This window comes from Marmota marmota, unplaced genomic scaffold, assembly GCF_001458135.2.
Source record: "Marmota marmota marmota unplaced genomic scaffold, marMar, whole genome shotgun sequence".
NCBI lineage: Eukaryota > Metazoa > Chordata > Mammalia > Rodentia > Sciuridae > Marmota > Marmota marmota.
The window spans coordinates 1,326,344-1,340,688 of NW_026000171.1; the positions used below are offsets into that span (position 1 = coordinate 1,326,344).

Sequence of the window (14,345 nt, forward strand, 5' to 3'; positions counted from 1 at the left end):
TGTCCTTTCTTGTTTTTATCAGCATGGAACTTCAACCTTTGAGCTAGCTGGAGGGGATGAGAAATTACAATAGCCCACCCAACCTGGGGAGACACTGCAATACATGATGAGAGTATGGCAGAGGGAGGGCCTGGTATTCTCAGCTGCATTCACCAACTTCCATTATACTCTGATGAAAAGTAGATATGGGTCTTAGTTCAAGAGCATTAGGCCTTGCTTTCCTATTTAGTCAATTTCCTTGAATGTTTTTCCATTTGCTTTATACCCTTAGAACAAAATCCAAAAATATTAAATGGTTGTTACGGTTTTATAAGAAACTATTTTCATCTGTTCCAATATTTCTCTGGGGAGAGAGTCTGTGGAGCTTCTCCACTACTATTATAGAATTCTCTCTCCTTTGTTACTTTAGAGCACAAGGAGATGATCCTGGTTCATCTTATTTTTCTGTGCTCTAGAATTAAGCATGCTTACAAATGTGTTACACATAAACCGATACCAAAATGAACCAGTTTTTCTCTTGGTTTGCTTATTGCCATTAGCATTTAATTATTCATAGATCCTTTCAGTGAACAAAGCTGGAAAAAAATTTACAATTACAAATAAATATATACACACATTGTTTCTGTTCTGCATTTTTCTATATATACATGCAAATATTAAAACTATCTTATATTTTCCTTCCAAAAGACCACTATAAAAACAATAACTGAATCAATTTTCCCATATCATGGTTATATATCATCATGTGCCTTATGTGAGGGACACCAACATTTCTGATCTTAACTGAGGAAACCATTATTCTTACTTCTTAGATATTCTTCATATGGTACTGTGACAAGTAGTTTAGATTTAAAGGCTTTAAAGACTACTAAGGTTCTTAACGTTAAGTGAAGTGATAAAAGCAGTAACTTGTACAAACTTCAGTAAGCCATAGATGCATGTTTCAGTATCTAGAGCAATTATGAAAGCATAGTAAAAGAATGTATAGGGGCTGGGGTTGTGGCTCAGGAGTAGAGCATTCACCTAGCACATTTGAGGCACTAGGTTTGATCCTCAGCACCACATTTTTTAAAAAATGAATTAGGGCTAGGGATATAGCTAAGTTGGTAGAATGCTTGCCTCGCATGCCCAAGGCCCTGGGTTCAATCCCCAGTACCCCCCCCCCAAAAGAAAGAAAGAAAAGAAAAATGAATGTATAATTTAAAAAACTGAAAGAGAACTATTAAGACATTTGATTGATAGAAAATATAGCAAAAGGAGTAAGAAAAGCATAAAACTGGCAGGTAAAAATATCTAAGATCATAGATAAACACATAAATTGGGGGTTTGTTTTTATTACTTTAGTATTGAGTTTTATGATTTCCTTATAATATTTGGGATATTAACTCCTTATCAGATATATTGTCTGTAAATATTTTCTCCCACTCCACACGCTGCTTCTTCATTTTGTTTGCTTCTTCATTTTCTCTACTGTGCAGAGATTTCAGCTTGTTGTCGTCCTACTTGCTTATTGTTACTCTTGTTGCCTGTGTTTTGATGTCAGATCCAAAAGTATCACTCCAAGACCAAAACCAAGGAGATTTTTCTCTAGGTTTTCTTCTAGGAGTTTTAGGGTTTCAGACTTTATATTTAAAGTTTAAATCCATTTCAACTGAAGTTTTGTTTATGATATAAAACAAGAGCACAATTTTATTCTTTTGTATGCCAATGTCTAGTTTTTCCAACATCTTCACTTAAAGGCATTTTCCTTTCCCTATTGCATATTCTTGGTTCCCTTGTCAAAAATTAGGTGAAAAAAAAAATATATATATATGTATATATAGAGAGAGAGAGAGACAGAAATAAACACACACACACACACACACACACACACACTATTCATCCCCCAGAAACAAAGAAATTCTTTCATGTCTGTTGTAACATAGATGAACCTAGAAGACATTATGTCTAGTGAAATAAGCCAAAGAAAGGTAAGTACTGTAGATATCATTTATATGTGAAACTAAAGAAATTAAACTTGAGAGAGTAGAATGGTGGTTGCCAGGGACTAGAGGCAAAGAAAATAGAAAATGTTAGCCAACTTTTTCATCTGATAAATGTTCACTTATCAGATGAAAAAGTTCTGGGAAATCCAATATACATTATGAGTGGTGATAAATGTGCTAAGTAATTTGTTGCAATAATCATTACATAACATATACGTATATCAAATCATGCCATTGTATACCTTGAATATTCCTTGTCAATTAAATATTTTAAGATAAAGGCAAAGAAGACAATATAATATTTCCAAAGTGACATAAGAAAGGTTACTAATATGAAATTGTTTATACAGTGAAAATAGCCTTCAAACATGAAGGTAGAATAAAGACATTTTAGGATGAATAACTAAAAAGAACCAATAAAAACTTTTTTAATTTTTTTTAAATGAGAGAATTTGTTAACAAATTTTCACTACAAAAATGCTAAAAAAAAAATTCTTCAAGCTAAAAGGAAATGACAATAGATGGAAACCTGGATCTAGAAGAATTAAAAACAGCAAACATAAAAAAAGTCCTTATTTTTCCTCTTTCTTTAAAATACATATGACTAGGGGCTGGGGTTGTGGCTCAGTGGTAGAGTGCTCACCTAGCATGCATGAGGCACTGGGTTCGATCCTCAGCACCACATAAATGTAAAATAAGGATATTGTGTCCATCTAAAACTTAAGAATAAACATTTTTTAAAAAATACATATGACTAAAATAAAGGTGTTATCCAATGAAACTCCAAAGATCAGTAGAGGAAAAGGGACCCAAGGGGTAAGGGGGGCGGGGAGAGAAGGGCTGGGCAATGATATTGGCCAAATTATATTATTATATTGTGAGAATGTTTGAGCATAGAACAACAAATCCCATGGTTATGTACAACTATAATACACCAATAAAAAATGTGGAAAGTTAAAAATAAAATACATATGATTATTTAAGGCATAAAACAATAAAACTGTAGAATAGATATTAAAATTCATGAACATATCATATATTTTACATATATGATATATTATTATTTCTGAGGAAATATATATATATGTATAAATATGCAGTAACACTAAAGATAGAAATAACTGGAATAGCTAGAACTATATTTTGGCAAAGTTCTTTTACTTCACCTGCATATCAGGTACAATATCACTTTTAAAGAGATTGTGAAAATATAATGCATGGAATCATTTATTATGAATAATTTTCTTCCATCGTAGGTAAATGTACAATCTATACAGTAATGAAGAAGACAGAATTCTCTTTTGTTTTGGGAAACAATATCACAATGAGTTCTCTGAGGATTTGATTGCTCCAAAAAATAGAACTAAATGGCAGCAAGCTCAATATCATCATAGCCAGGGTGTTCTTGTCCCAGGAACAGGGAGGATCCTGTCCCTTCCATGCTAGAGTTGACAGCTTCTCTGGGAGACTGAGGAGAGGTGCCTGAAACAGTAAGGAAAACCCAAGTTTCATTAGTGACAAGGCAGTAGAGACCTCTTATAGAAGGAAAGACAAGTACAGAGTGGCTGCAAAATACCTACGTGGGTCCAGAGCTTGTCTGAAAGGCCAGACAGAGCTGCCTCATTCTGAGTGCTCTGTGCAAAATCTGGTTTGATATCAACAAGAGAGATGGGTCAATAACAGTGAGGAATACAAAAGAGCTATGAGCACTCTCTTCCACAGCAGGCTGGTCTGATTCCTTAAAAAATGGAGGCAGTAGATGACTTGTCTTGATTCCTCAGTATCTCAATAACAGACCCTACTTGACAAAGTATTTATGAAAACATTTTGGGTCCTCTGGCAGATGCCCAAGGAGGGCAGCTCAACCACATCCCAGTCTACCATTTCCCCACCAATACCCATACATAAGCAGCAAGCCTGGTCTTAGAGGAAAATGTCATATGTCCGTTGAAATAATGAGAGAAAACAGTCTCTTCCTTCTAACCTCATATACCTACATGAGCTCTTCCCTGTTCCTGGCTTGTTTCAGCTATTTCATCTCTTCTGAAAGGAGAAACATATTGTGTTTCCTGAGTCCCTGCCCACCACATGTTGGATGTAGACATGTTTGTATGAGTTGCAGAAACTTTTTGGATTTATTTCAATTTTTTAAACCTAAAACAAGATATGTGTTCTGACAACAAATATAGGGACTCTTTCAGATCATGAGAAGTAATCTGGGAGGTCTTTAAATAGAAATGTGAGTTAAATCCATGAACTATAAAATTTTGTTTTGGGGAAACCATGTAACCAAACATTTGAAGTTGATATTACCCTTTATTAATGCAGAATGCAATGGCTGTAATTAAGTGTTGAAATTTCTTCACTATAAGGAAGAGACTATTCTATGACTATTCTTTTCTAGTAAAGAAAAGCTAATGATTGATAGTTTCACTGTCATCTTTCCTATGACAAGGAAGTAAGACTACTATAGACAGAGCTGTCCACTCACCTGAATAAGAATACCTAGCACCTCCTCTCTTTTCTAGGAAAAAATACTTCTCACTCATCCCAGGGACAGAAGGAATTTCAGAAGCAGTTAACTCTTCAACATCATCATAACCATATCCTGTGACACTGACATGCTGTCCCAGTTGTTCTGAAAATAAAAGAATAATGTGGAAAAGCAAAATATGCATTGGACTAGATGATGCCTTAAGTATGTTCTAAAGCTGAGATTTTAGTAGCTAATTAATATAGGCATATTAGTATACCAAGGCTGTCCCAAAAGCATACATTTGATCTCAATATTTTTAAAAACCCTGTAAATGCTCTAAATATTCCAATATATTATGATTAATAACATTTTCCTAAAATGGTGTTTCATATCAAAAAACATCAACAAAAGTTATTGTACTACAAGTGTCAGGTACTATTTTCTGGCATATGGCCCAGAGTTGAAACACATAATATGTACACATCTGTAATTGCAGGCAATGAATCGGAACCAAGAGAACCCAGGCTGTTCATGTGCCATCAGAGGCAGGAGGAGATAAAGGGAAGCATGGCTTTCAACCATTGCACATACAAGTAATCCCACCCATCCCAATCACAGGAGGCCTGGGTTTTCAATACACCTAAGTGCTCTGCTGGCCTTAGGCTCCCATCTCCACAGAGCTGTCCTGAACATGCCTCATTCCAAGAACTGCCCACATTTACCACTTGGGGAAAGGTCTAGAGTGGACATTTTTGGCTATAGAAAAGAGATCCTGGTAGTTGATAAATATAGGCACTACACATTCTATGTATCCAGGAATAATCAATTTTTTGACTCAATATTCATATAAGCCACAAAATTGTTCATATGTTACTATATCTCAGGGTCAATATCATACTTCCAGTGTTTTCTCTCACCATGGAATTTTTTATAAGATCAGGTTCAGATGCTATTGTTTTAAATATAGCCCTTGAATTTACAATAATACATTTGATATATGTCTATGATCCCATAGAAGTAGCTTTGGATACTGAGAGAATTGCACTGAGCTTTCCCTTTCTGAGGTGACAGAGTGGTCAGAGAGGAAGAAAAATAGTTGTTAATTGGACAGAAGATATCTTTTCCATCCTAATCACAGGAAGATGTTCTTCTCACATTATAACCTCCTCCTCACCCCACCATTCAAGGGAACACCTGTCTCTACTACCTGGGGCAGATTCAGGGTCTCCATTCTCCTCATGGTGCCCTGTGTAATATGACAACTTAGTCGCTGAGTCATCAGACAGATTTCCTGGTAGGGAGAAAAACATCACAGGCAAACACACATGTCATGGTTCGGAAGAAATATGGAAGCTTTAGATTTGTAGAAAGAGGGCTTGGAGCTCCTGCCTTAGGAGGAGGATGGCCATATAGGTTGGGTAGTGATGGGGTCTGTGCTCCCTGAAGACTGCCATATCCATGACCAACTCGTGAACAGAAAGGAGGGTAGGGAACACACCTGGGCTGTCCTGCAGGTCCTCGTTCTCTGGATTCATGAGGTAATCTATCTCCTGGTACAGGGCCTCATCAACAGCATCTTCAAAAGTAGATAAGTCTGGGGAAAGCAGAATGAGTTCAGAGATTGCTCCTGGAGGTGTTTCCCTTACCAACAGAAAAACCTGTTGGAGACACTCCTCTGGGCTACCAGAGTCCCTTTCCTTAGCTTCTGCTCTGGTAGTTCAAACGATGGGTCCTGACTCTACCTGGATTCTATACTCAGTCTCCACTGACACTGTCCATACAAGAAGCCATTATTTTTCAGAGTTTCCATATTCAACCCAGGACCAAGGATTCCAGTGCTTTAAATGCTGAAGTACATAAAGCAGTTTTCCAAATAATAAGAATGGAGACTCAAACATACTTTTGAAGAAATCACAATGGTTCCACCATTCTCCCTGAATACTTTCCAGGTCATAACATCCCTAATTCCCACCTGGGCACTCTGTTCTCCATCTATGCAGCTGAATCCCAAGGATGATAAGGACCAGGAAGAGAAGGGCTCCCAGGATGATGCAAAGGATTCCAGGTAAGGAGGAGATACCAGGGACAGGGGTTGAGACTGAACTGGTGCCTGAGGAGGTAAAGGATCATAAGTCTTTGGAGAAGACCATAAGCCCAGGAGAATCCAATTACCCTGGCCATCTCTTGATTCTTCAGGACCATGAAGTCCCCAGCTCAGATACAATGGATCTGCCTGAACCCCAAGATGTTACCACCCGAGATCCTGCTCTGAGCTATGTCAACGATCTTCTGAGTTTGGTTTTAAGGAATTTCTGTAAAGTGAACATTGGTGAGGCTTTGGAGCCCTTGGCTACTACAATTTAATAAACTGCATGGCCTGTTCTAACCCTGATCATCAGGCCTACTATAATTTTGTCAAAAATATGTAGACTTCACAGTGTAGGACTCTGAAAATATGTCTCCCTTATCACATGGGTTGGAGCAGAAGAACCACTTACTTCTAGATTTGGGAGAAACTCTAGTTCTTTCACCTGAAGAGAAGAGAAGGAAAATGAGATCACTGAAATGGTTCTGGGAATGTCACTGGGTCCCACCCACTACCTCTGGCACATGGTTCTGTCCCAGAAGCCTGGAGATTAGGCACAGCCTTCCACAGCCAAGGCTCAGGGCAGCAGGATAGCCTGGGAAGCCCTTTGGATGCAAACACACTCCTTCAACCCTGGCCCCCTCTCCTGGTCCTGCTGCTCACCAGAGCACCTCACACCAGCGTCCTCCTCATGCTTGCAGTCACTCTGTCCCCAGGGTGCTGCAGCACAGGCCCACAGGGAGGGCTCCCTGCCCCTGCACTGCACCTCATCCAGCCAGATGCTTCCATTTCCAGGGCCAAATGCAGCCTCCCCTGGGGCTTCCAGGGCAGAGCCACAGCCCAGCTGCTGACACACCACCTCAGCCTCTGCCAGGCTCCAGGAGTCATCACACACAGTGCCCCAGGTGCCTTCATGCCAAACCTCCACTCGCCCTGAGCACTCACTGTCTCCTCCCCTGAGTCGGAGCTTCTCTTTGTCTGAAAAGGCAGCAGCACCTCCTCTTACTCCCTGGTGGGAGGAAAGGAGCCCCTGGAAGCCATGGGGAAGGTGTGAGGGGATGAGGTACCTGTGCAGGGAGCAGTGGCTGGACAGCTCTTGGGTCGATTTCCTGCAGGAGCAAACAGTGAGGACACACCAGTTAGGGTCAACTGGAGTGGTCCTGCCCAGGACAAGGTTCTTGAAAGTCCTGGGCTCAGATCAAGTGACAGGTGGAGATATCAGGCTTCACACACAGTCTAAGGTCCTGCCTTACCAAGACATTTCCTGGAGCATATCCCTATCAGCAGCTGAAATTATTTTCATCAGTTTCCATTTTTTCACTCTCCCCATTTTCTGAACAAACATAAACACAAACGTGCTGTCTTGTACTCGCCCTCTCTCACTTATTCCCCACAATGCAAACTCCACCAGAGGAAGGACTTTGCCTTGCTTATCTCATTCCTGCTGATCCTACTATCAAGACAGTGTCTGGCACATCCACATATATGTGGAGAATCTTCTATGAACGTTATGAATAGGGACTTGATAAATATTTATTGAATGGACAAATTTTATTCTCCATTTATTCAAGAACTCTTACCCTGCTAAAAAGCAATTCCTTTACATTCTTGCTAATCAGTAAGGTAATAAATAAAATATAAATTGATGTCAATAACTTGTGGTAATAAATATTGGGCATTAAAAATATAATTAATGCATGATCACAAAAGTAATTTGTGTTTAATGTTACACTTAATTTTTAATAGAAAATTGTAAAACAGATCAAAAGAATAAAAGATTTATATTCTATAAAAGTAATAGAGCGCCAGGCATGGTAGCGCATACCTGTAATCCCAGCAATTCAGGAGACTAAGGCAAGAAAATTCCAAGTCCAAACCAGTCTCAGCAACTTAAAAGAGACCCTGTCTCAAAACAAAAATAAAAAGGACTAGGGCCGGGGACAATGGTGCATGCCTGTAATCCCAGTGGCTTGGGAGGCTGAGGCAGGAGGATGGTGAGTTCAAAGCCAACCTCAGCAACAGCAAGTTGCTGAGCAACTCAGTGAGACTTTGTTTCTTTAAAAAAAATAGGGCTGGGGATGTGGCTCAGTAGTCGAGTGCCCTTGAGTTCAATCCTCAGTACCAAAAAAAAAAGGACTGGGGATATGGCTCAATAGTTTAGCATTCCATAGGTTCAATTCTTGGTACAAAAAAAAATCAGGTAAAAAACAGTAGAACAATAGCTAGCTGGGAAGAACAAAATATATAAATATATGCACAAAACTCAAATAAATATATTAAGGAAAAAATAATACATGAGAGTTCACAGAGATAACATAGAAACAAAAAATTATAAAAAACTGAAACCAAAAGAAGTACATATACATGCAAAATAATACCAAGAAAATAAACGTCTACATGGCACTTGTTATTAAAAACCAGTATTGATATATATTATTGTCCTTTTATCCTATCACATCTGTCTTATGCAGGAACATCTCTGAAAACGAAGGCAGGACTTCTCTTGAGTGGTTGATCAACTTCAGGATGGTAGACATGCCTACCTCTCATTTCATAATGTCTTATTTCAGGAAAAAATTATTTAGTATACAATTTTAACTGCTTAATATCTCTTTAGCTGCCATAGGAAAAAGGCTGGGGGGGGGTGAGGAAAGAGAGACAGAAGAGAATATAAACATCTGCCTCTCAAGTATTTATCATCACATTCTTCCTAGCTGCATATTTGGGCAATTCTCACAATTCATTCATTTTTATCTTAAATGATATGATAGGAGTTGCTGACAATTTTGATAATTTTTTCTCCGTGAAAATGAAGGAAATGGTACTTACCAGTTCATTTATCCTATTTACTTCAGGGTAATATTAATAGACAAAGGATGATGTGATATGACTAAGTTATCCTTTTACATTTTTACATGTCTTTCTTGCTTATAATGGATAAATAATGTTTTTGTAACCTAAGTAAAATAGAAAGGAAATGGTTTCTCTCTAAGCCTAATACAAACTGGTGGGAACATAAATCTCCTTGCACAAACCTCTATGCACAAAAACCAGCAAAAGCAAGAGTGGCCTATTTGGGGAAGAAGAGAAAGATAGGAGGGTTTAAGAGGAGATGGGTTGGCCATCCCTTCCTTGTGGACCTCACAGGAATGAGGTTCTTCTGCTAGTTATTCTTAGAGTAAACCCAAGTATGCCCCCCCTTGCAATTTTGATGCATCAGTTACAACTGTTTCCCCTGGAACATCTCATGAACAATCTCCTCCCTCTTCCTTGATGAAGTCCTTCAATGTCTAAGCACAATATGCTGACCGCAGCTTCCCTGGCATTTCGGTTTCTAGTTGTTTTTGCACCTGGGACACACAATGAAATGTGCCAGTGTTACTTTTAAAGGCAACTCATCCAAACCACATCAACACATTAATCTACTTGGTAATCAAATAAATCTATTTCCAGCACCATATTTCTCCCTCTTTCACCCTCATACCTCTGCTTTTCAAAAGGACTTTGTACAGTTTTCATCTACTTAGTATTCTTTGGTACTTTTATTTCTGGTTTGCACCTCATTCAAACTCCCCACTCTAAAATGTGTTCTCACTAGGATGCTCAGTGGCATACAATTACCTAATCACCTAATCTAATGGGCACTCTCTGTTTTTATTTACTTTTTGGCTGCAACAGATTTTGACATATTTAATTATTCAACTTTTCTTTAAAATTTCCAGAATATTTAGCAAAGAAGACAGATAGTGCAAAGGCCCTAAGAAGAGAACACATTAGAAAGAAAGTTTCCTGGGGAATAAACAAAACAACACAGTTTTGTTTTGTTTTGTTTTTTAAAAAACCCACTGTCCTCTTCAATGAAACAAAGATAGTCAATATGTACATGAGTGGAAGAGTAACAGGACAGGAAAGCTGTAGAACAGGTCTTAAGGACCTTGTCAAGAGGATAAGCATAGGGCTGGGGATGTGGCTCAAGTGGTAACGTGCTCACCTGGCATGTGCGGGGCACTGGGTTGGATCCTCAGCACCACATAAAAATAAAATAAAGATGTTGTGTCCACCAAAAACTGAAAAGCAAATATTTTTTTAAAAAGAGGATAAGTGTTCTGGATTTTGTATTAAGCTCAGCTGAAAGGAGGCTTATAATCAAGGAGAAAATGATACTAATTTTTAAAACACCTCTCTGGTTGACAATCAATTATAGAAGAAAGAGAGTGGAAGTAGGTGATCACCAGAGACACTTGTTTAATCTAGGCAACAGATGATCTTCCCTGGACTGACAATGACATGGAAGGAGTACAAGGATTAAGGATATACTTGAGGATAGAAGCAACAGAGTTTGCTATTATATGAGATGTGGAGGAAAAGGAAAATGGAGAAATGAGGTTGACTACTACTATGTATTGATCTTAAGGGACTGGACAATGGTAGTGACATTTACTGCAATGGAGAATTATAGCAGGTAGAAAGGGTTAGGAGCAAGTATAGAAGGGTGGAATCAAGCATTCTTTTTTAGAAGTTAAATTTGAGTTGCCTATTATATATACAAGTGAAGATGTCATGCAAAAATTGAATACAAGATTTTTTTAGTACAGGCAGAGCTAAGCTGTAGAGGTACCTATTTAGGAAATGTTGGCATATAGATGTCGTGTAAGTCCATATGGCTCAGGATGAGAGTACAACTAAGAAAAAGTAGAGATCTTATACATATCCCTTAGAGTGTCTAAAATCTAGAATCTGAGCTAAGGAGTTACAGCATATGAACTTAATGAGGTAGAGTAACAAAAGCAAAAAATAATAATAATAATTTTGAGAAGGAAAGAATGCTGATAAGATGTCAAGAACAATATAACAAACTCAGGCTTATTTTTTAGATTTCATCTTTTTTTTACCACTTCTGAGGAGTGATGAGATCTAAAACCTAACTGAAATGAGTTCAGCACAATAGACCCAGACAGAGACTATTGGCAATACTGGTAAATATGTGGGTTGTGGAGAGGAGGGCAGAGGGATAAAGAGGGCAGCAGCTGGAGAAGGAAGTGAGGTAGAGAAAGAATACTCATTTGTGTGCTTCTCAGGATATCAGGAATCAAGCCCTTAGGTACATTGATGGGTGTATTATAAGCTTTGCATCATTTTGTACTTGCATACCTGACAAAAACAACTTAGAGGTTTATTTTTGTTCACAATATAAAAGGATTCAATTGAGGTTGAGCCAGCTCCAAGACAGAAATATCATGGTGGAAGGGTATGGGGGAGGTGGGTGCTACTCAGCATATAATAGAGGAGACAAGATATAGTCCCCAGGGGCATTACTTCAGGGGCATGTACCTCCTCCAGACATACCTCACCTGCCTACAGCTACCAGCCAGTAGTCCATTCAAATTAGCAAATCATTTGATGGATCACAATGAGATTACAGTTTTCGTGATCCAATCGTTTCCCAAAAGCCTCTCCTCTGAACCTTACTGCATTGAAGACCAAGCTTTTAACACTGGAGCTTTTTTTGGTCATTCCAGATCCAACCATAACAACAGGAGTGAATCAGGAGACAGGAAGAGATGGGTGATACAGAGCAAGAGGGTGTAATTGAAGCAGGGAAATCTTCCCACAAAATGAGTGGGATTAGGATCTGTAGCCTGAGAAGAACTGTCCAATGTTAAGGATTAAGGCCTGATCCTGGGGACCAAGCAGAGAGCACACACACACAGAGTTGCTAGACTTGAAGAAAGGAATATGAATCCACAGCTGACTATTTCTGTTTTCCCAGTGATATGTAAGGCAGGATCTCATTCAAGAGAGAATGGTGAAAAACAAAAGAAAAAAAAAAGAGGATGGTGGAGGTGATAGCAGCAGAGAATATGCAAAATAGCATCAAGACAGAGCAATATGCAAAATAGCATCAAGACAGAGCAAGTAAAAAAAACAAAACAACAACAACGATAACAAAAAAAAAAAAAAAACATGCCAGAGAAAACACCCAGAATTTGTGGGCAGCATGGAGTGGCCATTAGAATTGAACCAGCAATGTAACTATGCACTATTTTTCTAGTCCTTTTCACTAGTCTAGTACAAGCAAGTAGTAATTGACTTTATCCTTGTGTTTGCTGAGTGAGACAGACAAAGAAGCAATGGAGTTGAATGTACTTAAAGGAGGTTGATTATAATGTTGGATCATGTTATTTAATCTGGTTAAAATTATGTGGAATCATGGAAAAAGTGACCTGAAAAACTGATAGGAAAAAAAAAACAACTGGGTGTCTCAAAGAAGATGAAAATTATGAGAAAAGCAGCATTCTATGTTATGCACCCTAAGGGTAAGAGACAATGGTCAGAGAATGGAACAATGAACTCAAGAAAGACAGTTGTTGATGATCAATAGTTTATGGGTAGGCAGAGGTGGGATAGAAGGAAAGGTGATTAGAGATGAGAAACTCAATGGAATGAGAGGTCAGGGTGTTGTCTCAGTTGTATTTAAAGCTATTAAAGTGGCTACTAATGGTCCTTGGAGCAAAACAAAGAAGACTCTGGTGAGCCTGATGCTTGGGACAAACAAGAGGATGGGGAGGATAGCAATAAACTAGCCCAGAGGATTTGACCACCTCACAGCATTCAAAGTAGTTGGATGCTGAAATGACTAGTGAGAGCAAGGACTAAACCTACGCAATGTTTTTTGCAAGAGAGAAGTATATTAAAAGAGAAACAGCCTCCAGTTGACAGGGAAACCAGTGTTTTCTGAGAAGAGTTGGGTTTGGATAACTTTGAGGATATAGGGGAATTTGATGATAATGGGCTCCAAATTCTAGCATTTGGTTTGTGAAAGTAGGATGGAGGCGCATATAAAAGGATAGATATCATATGATTGGAATTCTGAGAAGACATAGATGCAATCAGTATTATATGGGGGCCCCTTGACCACTCAGGAGTTCCCTGTGATGTGGCAGACGAAAACAAACAAATGCCTCTTCAACGGGATGGTCACTGGAGGGCGGGGGGTGGGGTCTGCCTAAGAGTGGTCTCTAACTCTGGTCCAGCATCTTCCACTTCTTCATGACACTCAGATTTCTGTGTAATAAGTGTTGCCAGCACTGGAGTATAAACTCTACGAGGGCAGTAGCTATGTTTTCTTCTCTTCTCTGTTCTCTGGCCTGGAATTAGTCTCTACCTACAGAGCTCTCAACAATTTTCTGCCAACAGACTGACCTGAGCAGTTGTCTGACTGGTATAGACACATTTCAGAGTAAATGACCACAGGTTTAAGAGCTGAACCAAGGTGGAATTTAATTCCCAAAACTCATCCTAACTTAAAGGTGTTGGTATGTATTTAATGACTCCTAACCCCAGTTTCTTTAGTTGAATAAAATTATCACCAAATACCTTCAGTAACCTGCAGGGATGGGACAAACACAGAAACAGACAGTAGGTCACCTGCACATGTGATATGTGCTTCCTCCTTTGGAGAGCAAGATCTCTGTTTCCGGGAGAAGATGGCCACTGCGTACGGGGGTTGCTGAAGTGCTGAGCGTGGTGCTCAAAGCAGTGGCTTTAATAGAGATTTCGCACAGTCTCTTAGAGCTTTCACCGTTAATCTGTAGCGGACCACTTTGCCAAGGAGCAGGAAGAACAAAGAAATCAAAAAAGAGACGCTTGGATGCTCAGAGCCGCGGGCGCTTTGCTCCCATCTGCTTCCTCTTTCGTTTCGCTCCGGGCGGAGAAGCTGAATGTGTAATCAGCAGTGGATTGTAAGTACCCGAGGCAAAGAAAGCTCTAGTGCACCCTGCCTTTTTTTTCGTTTTTT

General features: G+C 39.0%; 1 protein-coding gene across 1 annotated transcript in view; it reads right to left on the bottom strand.

Annotated features, from left to right (window-relative positions):
* Nucleotides 1-3,188: 3,188 nt before the first annotated feature.
* Nucleotides 3,189-14,345, bottom strand: part of LOC107154880 (antigen WC1.1-like) — a 75,853-nt gene continuing 64,696 nt past the window's right edge. Inside the window, exons 8-16 of the mRNA XM_048787570.1 lie at nucleotides 13,976-14,026; nucleotides 7,615-7,656; nucleotides 7,211-7,525; nucleotides 6,960-6,992; nucleotides 6,434-6,571; nucleotides 5,960-6,055; nucleotides 4,535-4,623; nucleotides 3,566-3,630; nucleotides 3,189-3,467 (exon numbers count right to left, since the gene is read on the bottom strand). Of these exons, the coding sequence (XP_048643527.1) occupies nucleotides 3,428-3,467; nucleotides 3,566-3,630; nucleotides 4,535-4,623; nucleotides 5,960-6,055; nucleotides 6,434-6,571; nucleotides 6,960-6,992; nucleotides 7,211-7,525; nucleotides 7,615-7,656; nucleotides 13,976-14,026 (869 nt within the window). The 3' untranslated portion in view covers nucleotides 3,189-3,427. The remainder of the gene's footprint in view (nucleotides 3,468-3,565; nucleotides 3,631-4,534; nucleotides 4,624-5,959; nucleotides 6,056-6,433; nucleotides 6,572-6,959; nucleotides 6,993-7,210; nucleotides 7,526-7,614; nucleotides 7,657-13,975; nucleotides 14,027-14,345) is intronic.